General features: G+C 33.0%; 1 protein-coding gene across 2 annotated transcripts in view; it reads left to right on the top strand.

The window, feature by feature from the left end:
• LOC142973969 (kin of IRRE-like protein 2) overlaps nt 1-25,185 on the top strand; it is a 142,073-nt gene extending 116,888 nt beyond the window's left edge. Inside the window, exons 6-17 of one of the 2 annotated variants that reach the window (XM_076116018.1) lie at nt 1,033-1,239; nt 6,282-6,436; nt 7,004-7,148; nt 7,594-7,724; nt 8,844-9,003; nt 13,623-13,774; nt 15,172-15,391; nt 15,587-15,802; nt 16,345-16,482; nt 20,294-20,398; nt 20,694-20,857; nt 21,664-25,185. In XM_076116018.1, coding sequence (XP_075972133.1) covers nt 1,033-1,239; nt 6,282-6,436; nt 7,004-7,148; nt 7,594-7,724; nt 8,844-9,003; nt 13,623-13,774; nt 15,172-15,391; nt 15,587-15,802; nt 16,345-16,482; nt 20,294-20,398; nt 20,694-20,857; nt 21,664-21,783 — 1,913 coding nt within the window. In that variant the 3' untranslated portion in view covers nt 21,784-25,185. Of the gene's footprint in view, nt 1-1,032; nt 1,240-6,281; nt 6,437-7,003; nt 7,149-7,593; nt 7,725-8,843; nt 9,004-13,622; nt 13,775-15,171; nt 15,392-15,586; nt 15,803-16,344; nt 16,483-20,293; nt 20,408-20,693; nt 20,858-21,663 lie in introns of both variants that reach the window. The other variant, XM_076116016.1, reaches the window with a different exon arrangement.
• Nucleotides 25,186-27,137: the final 1,952 nt, after the last annotated feature.

Here is a 27,137-nt window from a genome sequence, read left to right as displayed (position 1 = left end):
CTGTATGCTGTTAAATACTATTTATTGTTTCAACATATTATTTATTAGTGAGTCTAGCAATTTGTTTCGTAAACTTAAAGATGGCTCCTATAAAAAGATGTAGTTTTCTGCGCATTATAGAACATATTACATACATACAGTCAACGGTCATACCGTACAACATTTCTCGTCGAATTTGATTACTCGAATACCAACGATCATTCGGACCGTTCCATACGCCGCGCCGGTACATTACAAAAGTAGCCGCTTCAATAAAATGATCGAATATGAAAGCGAATAAAGTGTTTAAAAATAACAATATATTTCACACATTTCGGGTATGTCGAATTTCAGTGAACCATTTTTGTCCATTAGCATTCCATGTAAATACAAGCTATGCCGATAAAATGATTGAGAGTGACGTGCAGTTGCTTCCGTCCGTACTATACCGTTATAAATTTTGAACGTCCAATGCCATACATGCCATTTATATTATTAAATATTTTAGTACACATGCGATGTTGTAAAGTAAATAGGAATATTTGCGACATATTGGAAACAGGTTATTAATTTGAAAGTTTGTTTGTAGTGCCTAACTCAAATGTTACAGCATTATTTATTATTAAAATATACACTGGCGTAAAATTATGATAAAATTTGTTGAGTTCTGAAAATTAACTTCACTCACTCATTCCGTTGGCTCAACGACCCAAAATGTGTCTTGGCCTCCGACACGAGAGAACGCCACTTTGCCCGATCTTTGGCCACTTTTTGCCAATCCCCGGCTTGAAGCTCCCTCAGATCCGCCTCCACTACATCCTTCCAGCGGTATCTTGGGCGCCCGACAGGGCGTCGTCCGAGATTAACTTAATAAAATATATTTAGTCTAAATTGTTTAAGGATCTAACAACTAAACTAAAACACAAACAATACTTGTTCTAAAAAAATCTTCAAATACACATGGCATCGTCACAAACAGATCTCAAATAGTCTTGATACACCGGTCAGTGGTAACTATATATTATATTTCTCATTTATATGTTTTTTTTTTAGGAAAACCCATGCCACGCATCCGTTGGTGGCGAGACGACAAGGTCATAGCAACGCTGGCGCCAGTCGACGATGGTTCTCGACTAAGTTTACTAGAGCTTAGGATACCTAAGTTAACTAGAGATTACTTCGAAGCAGTGTACACTTGTACGGCTGACAACACTGTGCTTGTGCCTCCGCTGAGGGTCAATGTGCAGATACAAATTTATTGTAAGTACAATTATATTACATACATTCCTATTAGAATAGACAGAAACCAAAGAACGCCAATTGCTACTATCCTCACAAACTTCCCTTGTTTCATCCACATCCATACATCTTGTCATACAGAAACATGGGTTACGTACATATAAGTACTACGCAGCTTCTTTTTTTTGTACCACACCTTTTTGCAAAACATCACCGACATGATCTGTTAATATTACTAAGTACAATAAAAAAAGCATTGATAACAGTATAAATAAACTGTTTTTAACTCTGGACTTATTGACTGGATACAAAAAAGGAATGAAAAATATGAACAATAATAACAATACTTACAATTTTAACAATTCAGAAGATGCTATTTATATACTTGTTCATACTCTGAAGGTGACGTAGGTCCGAAAAGTACGGAATACCACACGATTAAGTATGCAGGATAACCTTTTTCATTCCCACCTTTTTACCCAGAGTATTAATTTATAATGACGTCATAATACCTTACTATATTCTCTTGATTTCTGTGTTTTGATCGACGAAGGGATTGTAATAAATTTACTTGTCCAGGAAGGTTGCACTTTGCAGCAAGTATTAACCGACCAAACCTAAAATTTACTCTACTTAATCCTGCGAAGATAAATGTCCGTAATGTTACTTCAACCGTTTAAACTCTGAATTTAACATCGATTTATATACGAATCAAATATCGTTAACATCGTTAGAGAACTGCAATTGCAGAGCGTATCGAAACTTGAAAGTTTCTATTCTATAAATCAATCGTGAACTTTGCCAACCTAGCCAACTTGTACCGCGGTTCTATTCAAACGGAATCACTACAAACATTAACAGTAATGTTCGGAAATAGAAATACTTTCAATTTGATATAAAAGGCTTAAAGTTGTAAGAGCAATTCTATAACTTCATTAAAGCAAGTACTTTTATTTATAAACTTTTTTTTTTTTTTTTACTCACGGTCATTTGATTCCAATCTAAGCAGAGCTTGTACTATGGTAACCAAATAACTGATAGACATACTTATATACTTCTAAATACATACTTATATAGATACATTAACATCCAGGCTCAGAACAAATGCTCGTGCTCATCACACAAAGATTTGTCCCGGGTGGGATTCGAACCCGCCACACGCGGCGCTACGGTTATTGCGGCGAGGTGACCGCTTAAACCACTGCACCGCTTACTGTTGATATAAAAGTTTTTGCTTAAAAATCCATGTCAAATAATATGTAGACCAATTTTTTTTTATTAGATTTAATGACGTAATTTATCTGTAAATGATTTTTTTTGTACAGCTATAGTAAAAAGCTAGCATCATAAGTACCGTTATATCTATACAAACTTTCACCATAAATACGTATCCATATTAAAACTTTCTAAAACAAAATAAACCACGTAATACGAACCATGAAACACAACAGAGCTTTAATATAACACAACTTAATTTAGCTCCATACACAAGGGACTGTGTTTATGCTGTCCGTTACCTAATATTCAGTCATTTGTCTAACTAAACGCGTTCGGACATTACCAACGTTGACAGGGCGCTACGTCATATTATATGCCGCTGATGTATGAGGATAAACAGCGGAGCTACGTGGAGATACCGCGATTTTAAGATGCTATTATTAATTGTGTTGTTTTGACACTTCTAATAAATATTAATATGGATTGAGTAGTCTTTTCTTTAATTTATTGCTATGTTCTTATCACAACTACCAATGCAGAGCTATTTTCGGAAAATATGTGCATTTCAAATTAAATTGTGAGTAAAATATTATTTTGCATTAAGTTTCAAAATACATCTTATATAACCAGCCATCACTATAAAAACGCTATAAGGACACTTTATTTAATCAAACCCGTGTTGCAATTTTCCCAGTTGTTACCCAATCTGCCTCGAGCAACAGCGGTTACGAAAAATAACGCAGAATACCGCAGACTAGTTGGAAAGTTTCATAACGTCCGCATTACACGACGACAAACGTTCATTTTCTGTTATTGCAAAACTCAATCCACGTAAATCCGCGCGATTAACCTATATCAAACGCGCTAGTCTCCCGGATTATCTGAGAATATGACGGTTGGCTGGCAGACAGGATTCTTTTGTCACACCACCCCCCTTAGGAGCCATTAGTTTTTATTTGTGTCGCATTGTCCTGTCGTGACGCCATTGCCACGTCGGCGAACAGGAAATTATTCTCCATTATAATAACCCATGATGTCATTCGTTCAGTAATGCACGTTAAGCTCACCTTTTTCCGACAAAGCTTTTAGTGGACGATCTTATTTTTGTTTTGAACACTTTTTCAACTACCCGTGCCGCTAATGGAGACCATTAGCGTTTGCGTTTTCTATTGTTCGAAGCGCTTCGATTTAATTTCTATGTACGATTTAAGAGACCAATTTTTGTAATAGTTAAATATTTCATTGTACATTAATTATACTAGTTTAATAGAAATTTAAAATAAACTCCTCGCATTTAAAAGTGTCAAAATAGATAACTATAAAAAAGTACTCTCTCAAGTAACGACCATTTAATATCCATGTCGTCAACAAAGTTAGACCCCTCCTTCTTTACGTATTCATGGCGATGTGTAACGGGTCCCATGAAAAATCGCAAGGTTTCGTTTATTGGTGTTGATTATCTTAAGGATACTTGCCCGTAGAGCTTTTTTATAGTTTTTATTGGTATAAAGCAGACGCCCGCCTTTTCATTCTCTTCTATAACGTTCTTATAAGTAATAGCTTAATTAAAACACAATATTATTATCTTTTTAAGCATTTACTAGGGAACCATGCTAGCTTTGCATTTTTCATTATGAAATACCTCTTTTTGTCATTATTCAAATTAAAATAAGTGTTTTTTCAACGCGTAGTCCACGCGTTGATGGATTACCGACACTTTGGTGTATTTTTTTCGCACATACCTCGGATTAGCACGTAACGAAATTCCAATAAAAATAAACATGATGAAAAAGGGTTGCTATGCAAAATATTTATTTTAGGCTAGCCTTTGCAAACCGGGTGGGTTTTTACCTCTTTCATACTGAAAGGACACTGAGGCAGAGGCAATGGGTTGATCATGAGGATTTACTCACGTGTCATTGGAATCATTGACACAAGAGTACGCGCAATAATAAATGCTCTAAACATAATTTATTTAAGTGATACGTTTTTAATCAGCTCGTCATTTGGCCCCCAAATAAAGAGCTAATGAAAGCATACAAATAAATAATCAGCTACTACAAAGTTGAAGCAATTATAAACAGGGATAAGGAGCAAAGTTGCTTTAAAGTACTCATTGAAGTACCTATCTTGAAATTAGTAGGTAGGTACTATTCCCAAACAAAGAAGTGAGGTACTCTAACAACTCAAGGTTTTTAAAGAACTAACTAACGACCTCTTAAACTAAGTGGAGGAACACAAAAACAGTTTTCAGGTGAATTATGTTGTATAGTTAAGTTTTAAAGAAGGTACACTTTTCATCAACCCTTTAATTTAAATTTAAATTCAAAGTTATGCGCGAAGTCAACGAAATGAATGTCACTTTTACCTCTATATTAAAATTATATTTTATCAACTTATTTATTTGATGCTATTGAATAATTTTATCGCTTCTTTTTTCTAACTACCTATGAAGTGATCGAATCACATATTACACGGATATCTTTTTCGTATCTAAGCAAAACAATATTATGTAGAACTATGTTATGGAAAGGAAAATTAGAAGAAAAACAAAACATGTTAGTTCTTTTATCTCACGCGCTCATTACATCATTCACATTGTGCAGTCTCATTTTTCTTGTGTCGCTTCTATATCATTAAAACGTGCAAGCAAGCTAGCTTTTCAAAATAAATTTTATTTTACTTTGAATCTATTTTATGCGAAAAACATCACAATTAATGATCAAGAGGCAACATCAATACTACTTCAACAACTATGTGTTTTTTTAGCGACCTCTGCAATTTATTCACTAGAATTCCTGACAGTTCATTATATAAATACTCTTATAATGTTATTATCATTAATATCTCGCCCATTTTTTCTATTATAAATAATAGAAAATCACAATTTTCGAAGCCATCTATTTCGTACTACAAAGCTACTATTTTATTCAAATATCTAAGAATGACAAACGCGTTACCCTCATCATCATTATGGCGCTATTTGGACCGCCAAATTATGTTATATGACAGTTGGGAAACCATTTTCCGGCTATCAACCCATAAATAGACCTCCGTTTTTGTTTTATATAATGTACTGGCCACCATCTGCAACTAAGATGAATAGAACACTAAATTTTATAAGCGTTTTATAACATTAATCATCTAGTTGAAGTATATCATTTACCGAAATTCAGTGTCACCATTGTATTTTAAAACAAAGTAAAATTTACCTGAGATGATACTTTTACACAAGGTTTATTCCTTGCACATGAGCGTTCAATCAAGATTTCCCGCCGCGCGACGGTAAATGGTTAGAGTCACGTTTAGTTTATGAGTAAATATGGCAGGAGAGACATTGACAAAGCTGCACTTTGTTGACTTTGCGTTAAGTTCGTGACGTAGTCGCGTTAACACAACAATAACCTCGAGTGACATTTACGAGTACAATAAACAGAAACCTTCTTCCCGCGACTAAGCCACTATTGTATTTTTCTTGAATTTCCGACAATATTTTCAGATTAAATTACGAGTAGTTCGTGATAATTTGAGCTCACGTAACTAACAATGAGTTAATAAACAATGAGTTAAATAAAAAATAGTTAAATTAAACAATCTGTACCATTCAATACTCTCTGAGATCATTAATATATTAATTCTTCTTTCTTTTCTGGTGTTGTATTTAGGGTACGTATAAATTGAACCTACCACTGGCTCGCTGCTGGGCAAGCAGTGAGCCGGTGATAGGTTCAATTTATTTATTTAAATAGTAGAAATGGTTTGGGATTTTTTTTTTTATAATTACAGTTCTTATTCAATGGCAATGCCACAGCGACGTTGAACCTTACTGAGTTTCTCTATTACAGTGCGGCCGCTCTCAGTGGAGATCCTTGCTAGAGAACAACCACTTTCAGTTGGTCAGCCAGCTGAGTTGGCCTGTAAAGCAGTTGGTGCGAGACCACCGGCTGTGATCACGTGGTGGATGGATGAACGGCAAATGTCTCCGGCTGCTATACAAAGGGTAATTGTAATAATTCTTTACCTAGCACTAACAATTTGAATTAATCAAACAATTCCTCCAACGATACAACTCGTTAACTATTTTTTTCCGTTATGGTAGGCCTGAATATATGTATGTAGATTTCTTAATAGTATAATAAGAGTAAATGAAAAAAAAAATCTTTGCTGGTTTTTCTGTATTAAACTTTTACCATCACAGTCATGCTAAAATTATACTTTGAGGATGTTTACCGCGTGTCTAATGGCTAAAATAGCCGCACCTTACTTGACCATCCTTAAAAGTGTCACAGGCCTTGACCGTAGAGTACACCAATCAACGGATTATTCTTTTACTTACCCTGTAAACGAGCAGCAGACATTCTGAAAAAAATTAAACAACAATCAATGTTTGAATATGAGAACCATTACTTAGAAATAATTACAATTATTAAGGATAAATTTTATGACAGTAATTCATAATATTAATCCCATGGTTAAATGATTCATCTCTGATTTCTCTTTTTGTTTGACTAACTCACTAATTGTAAGTATAAGAAACAGATTCTCATATACGCATTTTTTTTCTTAGAACTCAGATGACAAGAACGAAACCATATCATTTCTGCGGTGGACGCCTCGTATGGAACAAGATGGTCGCGTGCTCACGTGTCGCGCAGCACATATCAAACTTGAACACACTACTATAGAAACGAGCATCACGCTCAATTTACATTGTAAGTTTTTATTCTCCATTTTATTAGTAAGGAAAGACAATTTCTATCTATCTCTCGTATGGTTAGTGTTCAACCTAATGTCAAAGTTATTCAAGCCGCCCAAGAGGTCTTTGACATGGCTCAACGACTGTTATCTTAATTGACAACAACCGGGAACGACATTTTAAGCGCCCTCCGAAGCACGGAGACGCCCAGTACAAATAACACTATGCGGTCACTCATCTATAGAATGTAATAAATATTACATTTTCATATATAATTTGTCCATAGTTAGCCAGTTGTTGATAGTGGTAGAGAATACCACTGCTGAACTATTTTAAAAGCTACACTTGTACGATTTATACTTGGTCGGTGAACTATAATTATTCAACATTGTAAATACCGAAACATCTTAAGTTTATTATTATTAAAAGCAAGTTCAACAATGCATTATTTTGTTCAACAGATGTCCCAATAGTTAACTTACAACTGGGTGCAAAACTGAATCCTAATGACATTGAAGAGGGCGACGACGTCTACTTCGAATGTATTGTGAAGTCAAATCCACCAGCTTACAAAGTTGTCTGGGAGCACGACGTGAGTATACTTACTTATTATACTCGCAAAATATCAAACATAAAGTCATAAATAGGTATATAACCCCACACATGTTATAAGCGAACGTGTAGGCAGAGGTTTATGAAATACAAACCTGAATCGCCATTTACAATTTTAGTCTCATGTGACAGGGGTGAACCCATTGCCATATTCTGGATATGTAACCAATATCCCGGACTATTGAATTACATAATACCAATAGCATTTGACCTGACCCAGCTATCAAAACTAAGATCTCGTAATCCAGATGTGTGCACGACCACCAAGGCCACAAAGACAGTCAAAGAGAGTTTTAAATTACATTGCTTGAAATAATTTATTAGATTTTTATTGCCCATTGTTGTCAGCTTACATTATATCAATTGATTAATGTAATTGATTATCCGACAATACCAATTAAGTAATTACAATTGCTCGATAACACTAAGTAATTATCAATCGTCATAAATTGGAAAAATGTTAAACAAAATATGAATTATCATTGAAAATAATACATTAAAATTAATGACCACTTTATTTCATTAGAACTACATCACTACAACACAGCAGAATCTATAAAGAACAACGCAAACGTAGTAATAATCTTTGTCACTCAAGTAAAAGTAATTTCTCATCTATTTCTTGGGCCGAGTAGTTGGCCAGGAGGGTCGAATTTATTTTATCAAGCTTTGATTTGATCGATCAAATTGTGTCACCTGTAACGTGATTGTCGGTATGTGATATTGGCAGAACTAGGTTCTATATTGAATTCGATTTTTTTGGCTTTTTCATCAGTTTGATGGACAGAATTGTGATCGTGTTAGGTTTTGGAGGCCTATGTTTATTTTTGGAATGGTTTGTTATTTTTTATCGAGGGTAGATAGTTAGTATATTCTACTGAAGTGGCTTATCAATGGATTTGAGAGATTTATCGCAAAGAGCAAAGGCTTCCAAGTAATTAGTGATTTAAGGGACGGATTGTAAATACGAACAAACCCAAAACTATAATGCCTAAACTGCGACGTTTATCAGTTTCAGAACAATTTTATTACTTTTTGATAGATCAATCTCCATATTACTAGAATAGTATCGAGAACTAATCACATGATTTTTTTCTAGGGTCAAGTCATGACACACAATCAGAGAGCCGGAGTGATCGCTGGCTCAGCACATTTAGCTCTGCAAGGCGTCAACAGGAGCCAAGCAGGGAAGTACGCGTGTACTGCGTCAAACGTAGAGGGCGATGGGAAATCGTCTCCTGTCAATTTACAAGTTATTTGTGAGTATTCTCAGAAATAATATCCCATAGCATGTAATACACCGCCTACTCACCGCCCACGTTGAAATGTGATTTCTGTTTTTCTTTTTACCAACTTTCACTTTCTTTTCGTTAATGTAATATTATGATTTCGTTTTCATTTACCTTGTTTTTTTTTTATTAATTGAAAACATTTTCAGCATTACCATCATGTCCCGTGTAAGTTTTGAAAACAACGCAGAACCAAATCCAAACATAATAATAATTATTTAATTTTCAATTTCTCGTATCATTGCTCATGTGAAATGTCAAAATGGTCTTTGCTATCATAAACCACCTGTAGCCGTGCTCTGTTCAACCGTCAACCGGCACCATCGGTATCAATAGGTAGGGATCTATTGGGCCACCCTCAAAGAAATTTACGTGAAAATTTGACAGCCAAGTGACAAGTATGAAAAATATGACCCTCTTCAAACCAGATTGAGCGTAAATACAGGAAATATAAAATATGTACACCGATAGAGGTTTTCGGACACTAGGTGAATGTGAATAGATAAATTATATAAAATACTGTTCAGTATTTGTAAGCCTTCAACGATATCCTTAAAATAATGTTTAACATCCTAGAGAAAAACTTTTCATGCTCACTTCTGATTAAAAACTAAAAATAGATCGAATAACATTTAAAATCTTAAAAATACATCACAACAGTTATTATGTAAAAACATTTCAAAAACTTTTGATTTAATACTTTGAATTTGATTAAAAGCATTTTGGTAGAAACATAGTTTCACCCACTCTATTTAGAGCCAAAAATAATTTTATCTTACCAACCTTTTAATCGGATAAAACTAAAAGGTCCACTTCAAAGCCAATTGTTTGGAATAAATACCAACTTTATCCAAATTTTTGCTAATACTTGGTTTGTTCATGCAAATTATAGGATATTTTTGGGAAGGGTAGATTAGAGGATCACCAATGTATTAAAACATTGCTATGCAATATTATGTAGGGTTAAAACGAGGGTTCTATGTTTACAAACTGTATCAATAGGAATATCGTTTACTTATAGATGTAGAAAATATGGTCTGTCCCTAATTAATAAAGTAGAAATAATGCTGAACTACTAAGGAGATTCATCAAGAAGCAAGAATCTTGACTAGACTGCCTAAATCCGATCAATCAGATACGTATTACCACGGTTTGAAGTTATGTAATTTTCTTATTTTTGAATACTTAGATATTTATTAATATGCGTGTACAATCAATCTATAACTTAGATTAAATTATACATCGTCTAGAAAATCATTATTACATTAAATTGTGTCGCTTCAAACTCAATTAGCTACTATCTTATAATTGGCAAACTATCTGGCGATCCTTCCCCGTCCTTAGATTAGCCATCACGGCCAAGTTTCTAACGTCAAAATTTGCATACGAATATGTAATATATCAATTCATACACACCATGTTCACGGCTTCACACACCATCGGCACAGCAAATTGAATTCACACGTGGCGTGTTACGCATAACTTGCAAATTCATTGAATAACATCGGATTGATTTGATTTTCTATGCAAAGCTTTGTAGGCCGGTGTTTGGGCTTAAAAGCTAAATACTCTGGATTGAGGTAGATTTACGTAATTGACAGGTCAAGGTCAAAGCCTGGCTCTTTGTTCTAGATGCTCGCAATTAAATAATTAATTTTCGTTTATTTCTGTTGAATGTCTATTTTTGAACATTTAATAGGAATATCCTTCAAACAAACTTATTTTTAAAAGCAGTGGCAGCATTTAATATTCACTATACTAAAATAGTGAATACAATTATACGTTTTACTTGAAAGGCCTTTGAACTCTTATCATATACGGTTAAAAGGGTATATTTTAGGCGTCAGTCTATAATTATTATTTTATAAATGTCGTCAGTTTCACTAAATACAATAAACGTATTCAAATGAAAGGTCACGTTTAGAATATTTTAAATTTGTATTTTATTTATAGAGCATTGTCCATTGTTACCTGGATCAGTGATTAATGATTACTTTCTGTTGTGTCACTTTGTTTCTACTGTAATATATCCTGTTATATATCCTTTACGCTTTAGATCTATAAAACAATTTGTATGAGGTAAAGTTTTGTAACGTCCTTTATAATATATGTTGGATAATACATACATTTTCAATTCATATTGAATATCGACAATCGGCTAGCTACTCAATACATTTTTCAACAAAATCTTTATAACCATTGAATAACAATCTCATGCACAATAAAGTCACAAATAGAGTTCATATTCGAAAATTATCTATAGATCATTTAAAGTTACATATAAACTAATTATGTATCGTTCCCACTTGCTATAATTGAGGATGTCCATATAATTAATTAACCGTACAATTGGTACCCAAATCAATTGATCAAACGTTTGTACTAGTGATGCAAAACAGTGTACAGTTTCGGTTATTTATGCATCGACTATTATAGCACTGAGAATGATACTTTCGTTATTGTAATTACCCTGTTTATATAGTCCAGTGATTTTAGTGAATTGAAATTATAAGCAAATGTGTGTTCATAAACAATGATGAATATTCTACAAACTGACGCTCGCAAACATTTATGCAAGTAGTAGGTTATCTTTGTTTGTATGGATGATCAGTCCAGGAGTAACCCGGAATTTGATCTGCTGAATCTATCAAATACTCAAAACCGTAATACACTAGGTATGTACTTTGGACTCTTCTAGATCCTTTGTATAATTTACTGACTAACTCTGAGTACGACTTCACATGCGCTTTGTGCAATTTGGGAAATCTAATATTCAAGTAAAATAGCGGTTTTCGTTGCATATGTAAATAAATCCAAAATGCCACAATGTCCACTTGAATGAAATAAATACAAATATGGAACGTAGAACAGCAAATATTTAAACACAGCAAAGTGCTTATAAATAAACAAATAAAAATCAACGCTTAATTCATGACTGTCAATATCTGGAACACAAATGGAATGGGTCATCCGGTGATATATGGGACCGTGTTGCCAATAAACTGGATATCATTGATTGTCAGAATGTTTTATACACACATTTATTGCTGTGCATTAAAAATATGACGCATAAATATGATTGATAAGACTGCAAATGTTTTGGAGGGTCCGATGTTTGTCTCCCCCGAAAACATACAATGAACGCATCTGCATTTTTATTAACAAATTCTTTTAATTCATCTGTATATGTAAATATATTCCATTAACACTTCGTTACAGATTGAATTAATATTCACAATCAAATAAAACAGATTTGTTTTTTTCGAATTCTGGCCTGTAATATAATTTATATCTAGATATGGTATAAATTCATGGATAACAGATAAACCCACTCGTAGCCAATTTAAATTCAAACTTTTGGTTTGCATCTCTGGTATCTAATATGATACGAGGTTTTACTTTTCTTGCCAATGCAATCTACGCCAAAATGAGAAGCAAACCACTGTGTAAATATAAACCGTAAAGCTCAAACCATAATTGCAATTATTAGTCCCTAAAATGTTACGAAACTAGAACGAATAAATATGTCGACCAATCCCTTCATGAGTGGACCTAAAAGGAAACTCATGCAATAATAGTTTGTCAATTCAATACGTCATGAATAGGCGGTCCTATATTACTGGTCCATTCAGGTATATTACGTAACATTTCTATTCTAGCTTTGAATGTGGCCGCCAAATTATTTCTTCTATATTTTCTTACCATAATTATTTAGGAGTATTAAGAAAGGTAATTTTGCTCAAATATTGCAATTAGAGGAATAATATTTCCGGATATAATTTGGTCCCAATATATAAATTTTAAATACGTTGGTATTGTAGTTGTCTAATTTAAAATTAAACACTATGTATAGTTTTCTAATTCAGTCTTATGCGGCTATAATTCCTGGTTTAAATAACCAAACAAATTAATGTTTTAAACCAAAAAATGGTTACTGCCTACGACCACAAAGTGGCAGTATAGTCGTGAAAAATTCAATAATTGACAACCGCGGCCTCAGTTGCGGACTGCGGCTTGTAACCAAGCACAGTTTTAAATCGATTAAAATATTCGAACAGGTTGTGAAAATTGTTTCGTGTATCCCTAGGTAGCCTCTAGGTGTCGAAATTGTTTTAAATATTTATAGAGTTGATGTTTATAAAATAGATGTCATTTTGTAGTAGGTTTTCAATGTCACTTAATGACGGTGTTATTAAACCTTTATCAAACTTAGAAGTAGCAATCTTTACAGTAGGTAACTAAATTAAAATTATACTTTCGAGAACTACATGCAAATCCCACATATTATCAGATTAAAACATGGATTACAGAATTTATGCGTATTAACCGTAACATATGCACCGATCCGTCTGCAGAGTAAGGCGATTATGGTAATACCATCCCTGAACAGTCATATCTAATTGTGTACAGGGAACCACGACAATGTAATTCGGAATTCAGGCCAAATTCCAAATAACATAATGTTTGATCTGCTTGACTGAACAATTGTGTCAGACGTTCACACTCGATCTGCACAGACATGTAAATTACAGTGTATCGAAACTTTGATTACCGTTCTCCTTTAATTAACAACATTGAACAATTGACAGATAAGCCGGTGTGTGTGGCGACCGCAGCAGTAATAGTCGGTGCCGCGATTAATGAACCAACTAAAGTTACATGCGAAGTGGACGCCTTCCCCGCACCCAAGAACTTTCAGTGGACGCTCAATAATTCCATGGGAACTTTGGAAATTGAAGCCGTGAGTACAACTAAGTTTATTATTAACGTTTATGTGCATTCGTGAAACATTTATTGAATGCTTTAATCTATTGATTGTTGTTGTAAGTTAGGTACACTAAATGATTTATAGGTTTGTTTGGCTTCATCAATACAAGTAGTCTATTATGGCACATGATTATTATTTTTCATTAGGAATTATAGCCGTCGTAGTACTTTAACTGCTATAAGGTCATAGTAATTATGGTAAAAGTAATTGGTTTTACATATATTGTGTAAATCAAGTTGTATACCGTAGATAGAAACACAGATATTGTGCAGACCGCAATGGTTAATTTAAGGTGGTCGCATCGTCCCAACCGCCGGGAACAAATATCTGCGTGAACCACAGATAGCTGATTGTGATGCCTCATTTTGGGTTCAACTTCTTTGATTATAAAATTATTTGTAATATTTAAAGTATTCAATTCATTATCACAATTAACATCAGTTCCTCTAAGCGCAAGTTTTATCGAGAATTTCCTAACTACAATCTTGATAGCTTTGTTTAAATCAGTAACCGTAATTTAATTTGCGTTCGACAACTAGAGAATCTACTGAATTGTTCGGTAAACAACACAATGCGTGTACAGCAATAACGTGATTGGTTCATGGATACCAATTATACATACAATGTAACCACAAATTATTATTGTTAGTCTTTCAACTGTACTAGCTCAATTGAAGTACTGGATATTATACCATGCCGTGAAGCTGTGGCAATTATTTTCATGTATGATTATCATTTGGAACTTTATATCACAGTTATAATATCCTGAACATGTAGGTTATGCACCTACAAAAATATAGGTTTTTATGACACTTGGGGTACAGTTACACATTTATTATAATAAAAGGCAACGAAATAATTCATTTCGAGATAAAACATCGTATTGATTACAACAGATAACGCACACTCATTGTTTGTAACAGGGATTTCGGTGAACATTACTTCGTTTTGTTCCCTCCCTTGTTTTGTCATTACTAACATCCCCTTTATAAATATACATACGGTCCTTGTCATTCCCTTTTATGGACATGCGAACAGCACTCGTCATGAATAATCCTTTGTTTTATGGAAATATTTTTTTTCAACTTTTTGCACGTTTTCCGCCCTTTCGTTAGATTACTCGAAGGTTGAATTGTCTTTCCGGAGCAGTTTGTGGGATCTAATTCCAGTAACTCGTTTATGCAAAATTGAAAATTGTGTCTTTACTACGTTGCGTTGCGTCATGTCACGTGATATTGCATTTAACTTAATAATGACTAAATTATATCCGATAGTGATTTTTCTATAGTATACATTTTGGACGTTATTTCAAGAACGTGAAGAGATTAATTTTATTCCAGTAAATTGATGTATTTTATTAATTTGCACAGGACAAGTTTACAGTAGACACAACGGGACGGTCAGTCTTATCCTACACTCCAGCAACAGAGAAAGACTATGGTTCTTTAGCCTGTAGAGCTACAAACTTAGCTGGGCAGCAAGTAGAACCTTGTCGATATTCATTACTGCCAGCCGTAAGACCTGACCAGCTTAACAACTGCACTTCTGTCAATCTCACTGATGATTCTGCTGAAATCAGATGCGTTGCTGGTAAGTTAAATATATTAACTTGTATTCTTCACCGCTTCTAGAATATTCCTAATCCTTGATTGACTCAAATGATGTTACTCCATTTTTGTTCAACCATAAAAGGAAACAAGAAAATATAAATTCAATATTCCGTCGACTCCCTCTTTTATTAGACGCATCAAGAAATGACAATTCAATGTAATCATTTCCTTAAAGGTTACGATGGTGGTCTCCAGACGTCGTATTTTGTGGAGGTTTGGGAGGCAAAGAATTTAGTAGCAAATGTGTCCACGCCTTTACCTGCGTGGATTCTTCGAGGTCTTGGATCAGGGAAGATGTTTAAGCTGGTATTTTACGCATACAATGCCAGAGGAAGATCTGAAGCTACAGCGATGAGGATCAATACTCTGTCACGACTCGCTCTGCACACAGGTATGCCTCAAGTTCGGATTAGGTAGTAAGTTTGAATATAAATTCGAAAGTCGTGAATAATTCTATTAACTTCCTCACTTGCTTGAACAACTAAGTTTATTAAGAACTTTGTACTTTAACGTTGGCAAATAATATCTTTAATATCTATGGGATACAAAAAAATAACATATCTACTTTAAAAAAGGCAATTTTTATGTACATTTGCGCCAGTAGAACCAAATGACTAGGTCATGAAACTAATTTGTTTCGTGTTAGATTCTAAATTAAGCTATGAATCGACCTAGCTTTTTATCAGACTCGATCTAACGACTAATTAGGTTGCAAAACTTTATGTAGCTGCGTAACGGTTGAAGTGATCATATTCTATATTTTGCACAGAATTTTACCTCAGTATACCTATTTGTGATTATTACAAAAAATATTTTGTGTTGAAATGAGTTCTATAACATTTTTTTTTCTTTTCCATTATAGTGCTAAAGATACGATTATGTTTTCTAAACTATTCCTAATATTGTTAATTAATGTAATCATACATTCTACAGAATCCAAAGCAAAAGCAGCAGGTGTGGACGCTAGCTGGGCGTTAGGCATTATAGCTGGTATTGCTGGAACACTCATTGTCATCGTGATCATTACTTTACTAGCAAGAAGAAGACAACACCCACCAATGCAGTACGAAGGTAAAAAAATCTTTATTTTATTTTTATAATTCTTTTAGGAATCCCAAAAAATATCCCAGCACTGAAAGGAAAAATTGTCAAGTGCGGCGCCCCCGGCTATACCGTGGGTAGCTTTTCTCCGCGTTTCTTTTACCTTAAGTAACAGTGGGTACTGTAAAAAATCATCTTCATTCTATCTACACTAACTACATAATATACAGATAATATTACATATCTGTATATGTATCGTTGAACAATAAAAAAAATGGAAGATGCGCGTTAATCTTAGATTAAAATAGTACTCATTTCTTTTTATATTACATACCTACACGAAACAGTAACGCTAGGAAACAGAGTCAGGTGCATAACGTTAATAGTTTCACCTCTAAGCTATCTGTGCTATGATATTTTCATGATTGTCTAAATTGACAAAAGGTCGATGATTCATTTATACATGACAATAGCGTGCCCAATTTTGATAGATGCTATGAATACCACCAAATAACAGTATTTAACTGAGCCATAGCGTGTGCAATGTCTATAACTTAGAATATAAACGGCACAAGTTTGAATTTTACTGTGAAATTGTCGCCAGATAGTGCCAAAGCAATTTTGCTTCAGTCGTTTTCACTTTATACTATAATTGAATACATAACACTTTCGTGTAAAATATTAAAACTTGACAGCCATTATAGGCCCTAATTTTAAAACATTCCTACCACCTTTTCGCAACAGTAAAAACAATTATTGAATTTAGACGTATGTATTTTTAATTTAGCAGATTCGGGTTTATGTAACAGTGACGTGCCTAATGCTTTTTTATCGATGTACCGGATAGGTAATTATTTTGAAGGTAATATAAAAGCAATATAGAGGTTCGTACCTTCGACCACAAATAAATCGAAATTGCTTCAGTGGGCAGGTTTACTGGCGAATGGCGGTGGATTCTGTCGCGTGACTGGAATTTTTGAACGCCTCGGACGGCCCGGTTGTGGGCTTCACTGCATTTGAAATGTGATTTATGTCCTTTTGCATTTCCAATGGAATTGCAGATGTTCCGTCTGTCAGTGGACATTGACATCTTTATTAGCTTTTATCGATATTATTTAAATAAAGGACATATTTAAAATTTATGTGCGGGTCGTTTGTTTTAAGTGACTTTTTATGTCATATGGGAAGAGTCTTGATACGTATTTTTGGAAAAATAATAACGAAAATGTTTACATACCTAAAAATTGCGTGTTAAAGCTAATTTTTAGTAGCAACTATCTAAAACTTCAATTTTGGGATTTTTAGGTAGAAAAATATTTCAATTGATGGAATGAGTCAAGCTCCTTTTTTCTAAAATTGAAACGAATATTGAAAGGCGTATACTGGGAATATTTCCTATACAAACAGCTGTAGAATGGCAACCTTGACTACGCCAACAGAACGGAACCACGTGTTATGTGAGCAAACAATCTAACCGCTTTGTAAACACAACGTTACAGTGACGAACGCTAACATGACTTGGTCTAAGATGGCTGAAACTTGACGAGTTAATTTCAAACTGTAATAATGTTCAAGGAACATTTCTTGCAGTATGATTTTTGTAGAAGAAAATGAATTGCTTTTTCAATAGTCGGCATACAAAATTGCTTTTCTTAATACAGCAATTAAAATCAATCGCATTTTTATAAATTTACGCCTGCAGACGTAAATTATAAGCTCAGAAAAAATAAATACTCCTTTATTGTGAACAAATTAAACCTTGTATGGAAAAATGTTCATAAAAACGTATTTAGAAATTGTTGTTACTGTTTATGGATACTGCAATAAAAACAAAACAAATGAAAGTTTTTCTCTGTATTCTGTAAAAACTTAATTAGGCTAAAAATAACAACAAAATATAGTTCATATTGAAACAAAACTAAATAAAAATCATAGTTGCAGTTTTAATCGGAAATCATAAAATGCTGTTAGAATATTACAAAACTAATAAACGCCGACAGCGCAAACAAAAATTCGGTTTAGGTTTCATCAAACAGCGAGATAATACCTGTAAAAATATTCTGCTGATTCCACAGCATACGTGCAAACTGCAGGGAAATTTTAAAATAAAAGCCTTTTACATTTTAACAAGCATTTGATCAGAAACTCCACATTGAATTCGCTTTTTATTTTGATAGTGCTATTTGTAACAAGTTACTTGTTTCGTTAACTTTAAAACAATGTTGATCAATTAATAAATTATCTACGGAAAGAAAATACTCAAATGTAATATCGGAATACAAAGACGTTATGCATTATGTTATAACAATAAAAGCAATCATTGAAATAGATTATGTTCCTACATCAAAGAAATATTTATTATCGTATTCATAACCTTGAATCGATAGCGTCTATCAAAAACGTTTTCTCATTAGCGGAATGAAATAGCACACTTATTAGCATTCGATTTCCACAACCTACTTTTTTTATAATCAGAATGATTTATACTTTTCCTTTCCTTTACCCATTAAGATTTAGTACAAAAAGCTGCCATTGTTGGAATTCGCAAGCATGAAAAGTTATGTTCCAAAAAAACTTTATAAGCTACAAACGTTTTCACAGAAATAATAGCCTTTTAGAAATATGGTGCAATAAAAACATTTACCTATAGCGAGAAAAACATTGGTTGTGCCAGGCCAGTGCCAGGTGGATTTAGGACCTGAGTTGTGAATGTCGTGTCAGACAATCGTATCGTTACTTCGACACTGATCATCGATATCGATTTAACTTTTTGTTATTCGCTCACTAGAGTTAAAAATAAACTTACTATTCGGTTAATTTATGTTTGAGACATGACTATTGTAGCTGAGTAACATTGTTTTGTTATTTTTCCACTAAGTTTAAATCCAATTTCGGAGTTTTTGCAATAGGTTGTTTGACTACGTTATTATGATTTCTTTTTTTTTTGAAATAAAAACATGCGTGATAGGTTAACAATTTTAGATCCTTAGTTAGTAAACAGCTATGACTATATATTGCTATAAAAAGATGAGTGGAAGAATAAAACAAGTTGTGCCGAACTCATTTAGCGTGGGATAAAAGTCAAGAACATGATAATGTTTACTTTAAATTGTGTATTTTAATCAGAATAAATATTAACAATCGGTTCAGCAGGTTTATAATTCATAACCAAGCACTGTTACCCAAGTTACCTACTTGCTGAGACAGAACGTCGTCAAGTTGTCACCTGCAAAGCTAAATGGCTTTCTAACTTGATGCGAATCTGTAATAATATACGATACATACATGTATGTGTATGTACGTCATGTACCTAAACATACCTACATGTTCGTTTACACGGAGGTTAACATCGAGGAAATTGTATGTATGTGACGTGGTTTTCGTTGTTTACACGTCTAAACCCACCCATGCATTGGAGAGCACGTAAGGCGTTGTTGAATCAAACGTTTTGAGCGAACAAAAAGCTTAATCAATAGCCCAACATTTTTGTTACTTGTGATTTAGTCGTATTTTCATATTTATACTGTTCATCTACGATTTAAAAAGTAAATCTAACTTTTAAATACATTTTCAAGCGTTAAATTAAATGTTATTTTTACGAACTTAAACTAGAAAATGATGCAGTCATACACCACATTTTCCCCACCACTAGGTTTTATGAGCTTTGCATAGACAAATATAAAAATCAATCCATTGAAGCATTCTAGGGTATTATTAGATCATGAGGAGTTTATAGGATGACAAAGATTTAAAAATTCACCGTATTTTTAGTTCAATCTCTAGTATTCACTTGCAGCTGTGTGTATTATGCTGTTGTATAATTTATTTACTTTATTTTTAGCTCCTGTGCAGACGGTGAAGGCGTACAAAGGCACGATACAAAGCACCAACCATTCGCCAGTTCAGCCCGACGATAAAAATCCTGATGTGGTGCCTCTCGGTAAAGGTAATACAGGTATAGATATTTGTGTTTATCGAATTTTATTTGATGTATTTTGTTTAGTAGGTACATACATTTTTGTTCATTATTTTATGTATATGTATTTAAGGTGTTTACCAGGAATATGGTTGTTTGATAATTAAATTAACGGTTCATTATAATTGTGTGATCGAAATACGATAATAATATAATTGTTAGTGGAATAATAACATTTAGTAGCTGAAAATCAGAATAAGAGGCTCAAATAATACGTTTTGTAATTAAAATAATAATTATATCATTGTACTTTTTGTATGTTTAGATTACAATAGTGCTCGAGACTTAGAGCGCCCACCAGAGCCGCCTCCCTACGGTTCTGTAGTGTCTCCCCCTGTCGGATCTTCACGGAGCTCTCACAGCCTTCACCATCATGACTTGAGGCCAGTGACCCCGCACACGCCTAACACACCTGCGTCTGATGCTCACGTAAGTGTACACAGGCACTAACTAAAGTAATTTCTTCTTATAAATTGCAAAGAAAAATAACTTTGTTGCGTATAACAATTTAATTTAAACATCCAAATAATAAGACACTGTTTTTTGAAATTAAGCAGTTTCTCTAAGGTTCGTAAAATAATTGAACTTGCGTTAACGATAGAAGTTAAAAGAGTATGTTGCAGTCTCCGCCAACTTTAAACGAGGACGTATGAAGTACTTTTCAAAGGATGCTCTCAGAATTGCGTAGGTTTGAGTAACAACTTAGAGAAAAGAACAAAGGAGTCGCACGAATATATACTCATCATTATTAAAGCATAAATTAATTTAATTTTGGAAAATTATTTTTATTTATTGAATCTAACGATAAATATTAGGTAAACATAACAATAATATGAAATACAAACAATTAAATGACCGCAAACTGCTTTACCACCTCTTGTTTACCGTGCTTTGTTTACCGAAATACAAACAAATTAAACAGACTATTTATTGGTTTTATACATACTATGTATTCTATGCTTGCGATTTGAAATGCGGGATAAGTATGTAGTTTAAAATATCGGTATTATTGTGTAGTGTCGATAATATTAGGAACGAATGAATAATCTTATGCACCACTTCATTCATTGAGTCATGTTTGAAACTTAAACGGTGAATTCAGATGCTTGCATTTTTAGTTTATTTATATTTTTGAACAAAAATGTGACAAACATTTTTCATTGACATTATTTTTAATAATCAATGCATTTATTGTGTGATGGTTTGTCTTATAGCAAAAACTTTTTTCCAAACAGAGCATCGGAACATTAGCAGATGATCGTCGGAGTGTGACAAGCGGCACTTTCTCACGACGGAGAGAAGTAGTGACAACTCGAACTCCTCTCTTAGCGAACGCGAGAGAAAGCTGTGTCTAGGCTGATTACTATTAGTACTCTCGACACCAACGGGAACATGTTGAGCATTTATTTTCTAGAATATTTTTTTACTATCTAGGATTAGGTCTGTGATACGGCTTAGGTATGTTTCGGGTATGGGATGGCTTTTATTCTAAAAATTATGAACACTTTTTGTAATTCTTTAGGATATTTTTATTATGAAAACTGCTTACTTTTATGCAAAATCTTATCGTTTAGATTTTTCTATTAAAGTGAAAATATTATAACTACTTCTATATGGAGATAAAAGCAGGCAGGCGGCAGTTCTGCAGCGGCAAGTTATATACCGTTGTGCTTAAACCTTACGGCATGAAATATAAGAATGGTCCTGTTGCATTCTCATGGCTTTTACGAGGATTTTCAGTGTCTCGGCTCTTATTACATCCACAAATCACGAGCGAGAATTCAGCCTCAGCCAAAACGACCGCACACTAGGTATATTTTTGTCCTGGTAAAGACATTCAACCTCTGTATTCGAATTTCAACTGAACTAGCAGGTATTTATATATTTTTTATTTATACAGTGTGCTTACCTTCTATAATTTTTTGGATATCTAACTTCTTATATTTGTATCGTAATATATGATTCTATATGTATATATTTTTATATGTATACATCGAAGTAAATTAAAAAAGACTGTTTAAGACATGTTCTCTTTGGTACCGAGGTGTTTAATGTAAATTAGATAAAATGTTTGTTTTTAGTCAATATTCACTTTCAAAAAGAGATATATCGTCTGTCTAAATTATGTATAAAGTAAGTGGTATGTTCTGAAAACTGGCACTATTCTATGATAGATTATTTATAAAAGAACCGAATGTATACACTGTAAATTTTACAATATATTATACCCTAAGAATATCAAGCGTCTGGGACATGTTTTGCTTAAGGTAAACGGATAAAATAGAGCAACGACAATCATTTCAAACCTAAATAATTTATTAAATCAAGCAGGCAATAAAAATGCTTAAAATCGAGTACATACAAAAAACAATTTGTCTACAAAAATGTATTGATACATTGCCTTTCTGAATTAAATCGCTGTAAATATAATACTTAAACAAAACATTTCTTAAGCGGTTGAAGACAAAATCTTAAGGCTCTACCCGCATAGGTCATGTTTATTATTTAAGTTTTCCTAATACTAAGTGCCCTTCTTAAATTACGAGCAGTTTCAATTCAATTTCTTATATCTACTACAAACCCTGAGTATTTAAATTGGTTTTGGACGTAGATTTGTCATTTCATGATTTCATTGTCAGTGGCTGTTTTATGTGTAAAAATGACATCAACACACTCACAATATGGATTGGAAATCGTTGTTGCACTAATGTGTTAATCGTTTTGAAGTCGATTTTTAATAATGGTAAAATCTTATTACTCGGAATTTTTTATCAGAAGTGTAAAAGTAATCATTTGTATAATTACGTTAAAATTTATAAATGTAAATATATTTATAACTTCGGAAACTGGCTCAATGATGTTATTATAAAGATACAATAAAGTTTAAAATGTTGGTAAAATGAAAATATACTTATTGTTTACGGATATGATGTTTGTATTAATTTGTAGAAAATGTTAATCTTCTTAATAGTTTGAGAGCGTAGACAATAATGAAATTTTAAGTTGGTAACAGACCGCAATAATGAGTTTAAAATATAATTACAAATGTTATTGTATGCATTAAAATTTATGATAACATTTTTATATTTCCCTTGACGTTTATATAGTTTATTAGAATTAGTTAAATAATGAGTTTTATTATTAGCTTCGCACTAGCGTACCATATTGGGTAGTCAGTAAACATAAATCCTCATGTTTATACAGAGCTATCCGGCACCCAATAGAATGCCTAACCATATTTTCTTGCGGAAGTTTCCCGCCTCTGCAAATGTTGGGCCAGACATTCACGACACAGCAACTGAATGTAAATATCGGTAAAGAGACACAGGGCTTAATATTTTTTTCTGTTGACACGACCAAATGCGGAATACTTTTCGTTCTGAATTCTGTAATGTTTTTTACTTGTAAATAATATTATTTTGTATCAACATATTATACAGTGTTGTTTAAGTAGACAAAAATAAAATCATATTCTGAGTTGTATATTCTTTTTGGTTTTAAGACAAAAACAGTAATACTAATTTAACCTGTAAAATGTTAACAAACATATCTACGTTATATATCTTTGTGTATACTTACATCACATTTTGAATGTAATTAGCTATTAAGTTAATAAATTAAATTAACTTTGAAAATACTATTAATAAAGTTAAATAAATGAATTCACTGTGATGCTATGAAATTTATAATTCTCTAAATTATGAATTACATTCATAATTATATTTATATGTAAGTGTAAATATGAATATGTTGTCGGCTCTAGGGTTAAATTAAACAACCCTAATAAAATACTTTAGAATTTTTTGTGTATTGTATATAGTATTATACTTGTATGTGAAGGAATATAATACATAAGAAAAAATATTGAATGTTAATCAACTCCGCTCGTTTCGTTGCGACTTTATTATTTTGTACGTAGTCAAAAATGTTGCACGTTTAATTGTTTAAAGATAATATGTTACCTCCAGTACATAGAGTAACAGTTGTATTTAAATAAAATAAAAAATAAATATATGTATTTCAAATCCTTTATTAAATATCTGACAAAAAACCAGTATATCAATGAATGGGTTCAATATATGATTTTAAAATATTTTTGCTTCTGTTACTAACTGTACTGAATATATTTATTTGCTAAGTACAAAAATATTCTATATTTTTGTTTTTTATAATGTATTCTTGAATAGTAAACAATATTTATACGATGCCTAGTTAAAAACTTCGATATTTCAATGAACACTTACAATTCTGCATTCTTTTAGAAACGCGCTTTATCGAGTGACTTACTATCAAAATGATAGCAAAATTTGTTAAAGTATTTGGAGTTCGATTACAAAGATGACTTCAGCAAATTACCTTCTCACGTTGAGATAAATTCTCAGTACTAAGTAACCTGGTTTCGACGTTTCAGATTTGAGACAGCATCGTGAACTATAGTTTGAAATTTCAAACTCGAGAAATATCACGTTGTGTATTTCTTGGAATCGACATTGTATTACAGAATAAACCCTGAATGAAGTTATGCTGCGGTCATTTAAAAAAAAAAATATTGCAATTATGTTTTAGTTACTTTTTGTATTAAACTAGTAGCAAATATTAATTATTGTTTACTATTCAAGAATATCATTTACACTGTACTTTTAGCATTAATTTCACATAAATCTATAAAATTAAGTTAAATTGGTACTAAAATATATAATTTCGGTGATTTTTCAAAGACTTCTTGACATATCGTAATTATTAAGATATGTGTAATACTTCTTGGAATAAATTTGCTTATCAGCAAATAATAATGGTGTTTGTTTCTTTATAATTCCTTCTCTTGGAAACAATTTGACTATTGGGTAACGGTAAAATAGTAATTGTTTGTTATATTCTCTAACTGTGGCTCTATCTCCCTTAACTTTAACCATAGTAACTGCCAGCGTTATAAACGAAATATCAAGCGCTCTTATTCTTTTTAAGTAAATCGCCATACAATTTTCAAAGTCAAAATAAACACTGACTTCGTGTGACGTAGCTGTTTGCCTTTATGTAGACGCCCTTTGAGTGTCATCCCGTTTGCTCTGAACATAAACCCATATACACACACCTATCTACGTTGTATACACACTGGATGAGAGGAAAACACTCAATCACGCTCAAAGTTGGCCAAATCCAATCCACTAATTTCCTTTCAGGTATTTGAGTGATTTGGACGTTAATGTTTTGGTTTGTGAGGAAATATATTGGCAATAATTGATACAAAGAAAGGGGTTGCTATAGATAAGTATATTTTTGATTGGGATTTATAGCTAGGTGCAAGTCACTATTTAGATTTATACGTACTTATTGTATTAGCACATGTCGAGTTATCATCTAAAAAAAAACTTAATTTAGGATTGCTTTAGAAAAATAACATACCTACTCAACGAAACGCCACCATGCTTGATAACTACTAGTATAGCATAAACATAGAATGTACTAAATCATTTCATGCGAACAGCACCAACATCTGAAGAATATAAATCGCTTAGCCACTGAAGGCAGTCAGTTGAGGTCGTTTAGCGGTACGTTTGATTTGTTCGAAGCTGTCAAGCGCGGTGAGGACGGACTGCAAGCCGGCAGTTATGCACTCGACGACATCGCTTCAAGCTGTCCAATTAATCTTGCTTTAAATGACTCATTGGCTATGCTAGACCATAATAGACCCTTAGTCAACTGTATAAGATTTATTTCAGTTGGTGACGACGGTTTGATTGCACTGTTAAGGAATAAACAGGCTTTTATAGGAATGTTTTGTGGAAGTTGAGGCATTTTCGTGTGGACTTTATTGCGGTAGCATTGTAAGATTGAATTAGTGTTAGTTGATTGAAAAACCAAAGTCGATAATAAAAAAGTCCTACATAATATATATCCTTGTTCTACATAATAAGCTATAAACAATTCGTGTAAAAATCAAAATACTGCTAGGAACAATGTCATTACTTTATTCACTAACTAAATTATTTAATTATACTGATATTTCTGTTAGAATACATAGAAAATGTAGCTTAGCAATTCAATCGTCAACAGATTTTATTACTATAGCGCAATTCTGTATAGTCTGTACAGTCGAGTATCGAGTTTGATATTTTAAATTTACTGCCAAAATAGATCTTACGTAGCCCCGTAGAGGTGATAAACAAACTTACGTGTAAAATTTCTTGATAGCAAGCCGGTTGTCGGTAGTCAATAGTACAATCGAGCTACAGTTCTATACTCTAAATACTAGAAGATAGTAGTAGAGGAGATAAAATATTATTAGTACCACTATTTATACTACTCCGCGGAGAGACACCAAGAATAAGTTGAACCTAATGGCTTACAAGAAAATATTGTCGTCGTCTAGACTGTCGTAGTTTCTCAGAATAGTCCCAGAGGGTCCTTGTACATAATAAATGCACACGCACTCGTAAACACGCAACTAAATAAAAGTTTATTAAGTAGTAATAAAAGAAAGTCGTACAAAATTATACGTAGTAAACACAAATCGGATTTTCTTGTAGTTGCAGGTGTAAGTTTACCTAAAGGATACGGACAAAATTATAAATCCATCGTCATTATTGTCATAAAGCAATCTTTTTTCTACCTGCCCTGTGAGATAACATAATATTTTATTTTATGAAAGAGGCACAAAGCCAATAAGTTGTCCAAATAATGAAGTACCAATATTACCCAACGAAATGAA

This window comes from Anticarsia gemmatalis, chromosome 7 (genome assembly GCF_050436995.1).
Source record: "Anticarsia gemmatalis isolate Benzon Research Colony breed Stoneville strain chromosome 7, ilAntGemm2 primary, whole genome shotgun sequence".
NCBI lineage: Eukaryota > Metazoa > Arthropoda > Insecta > Lepidoptera > Erebidae > Anticarsia > Anticarsia gemmatalis.
This window is presented reverse-complemented; position numbering and strand designations above follow the sequence as displayed.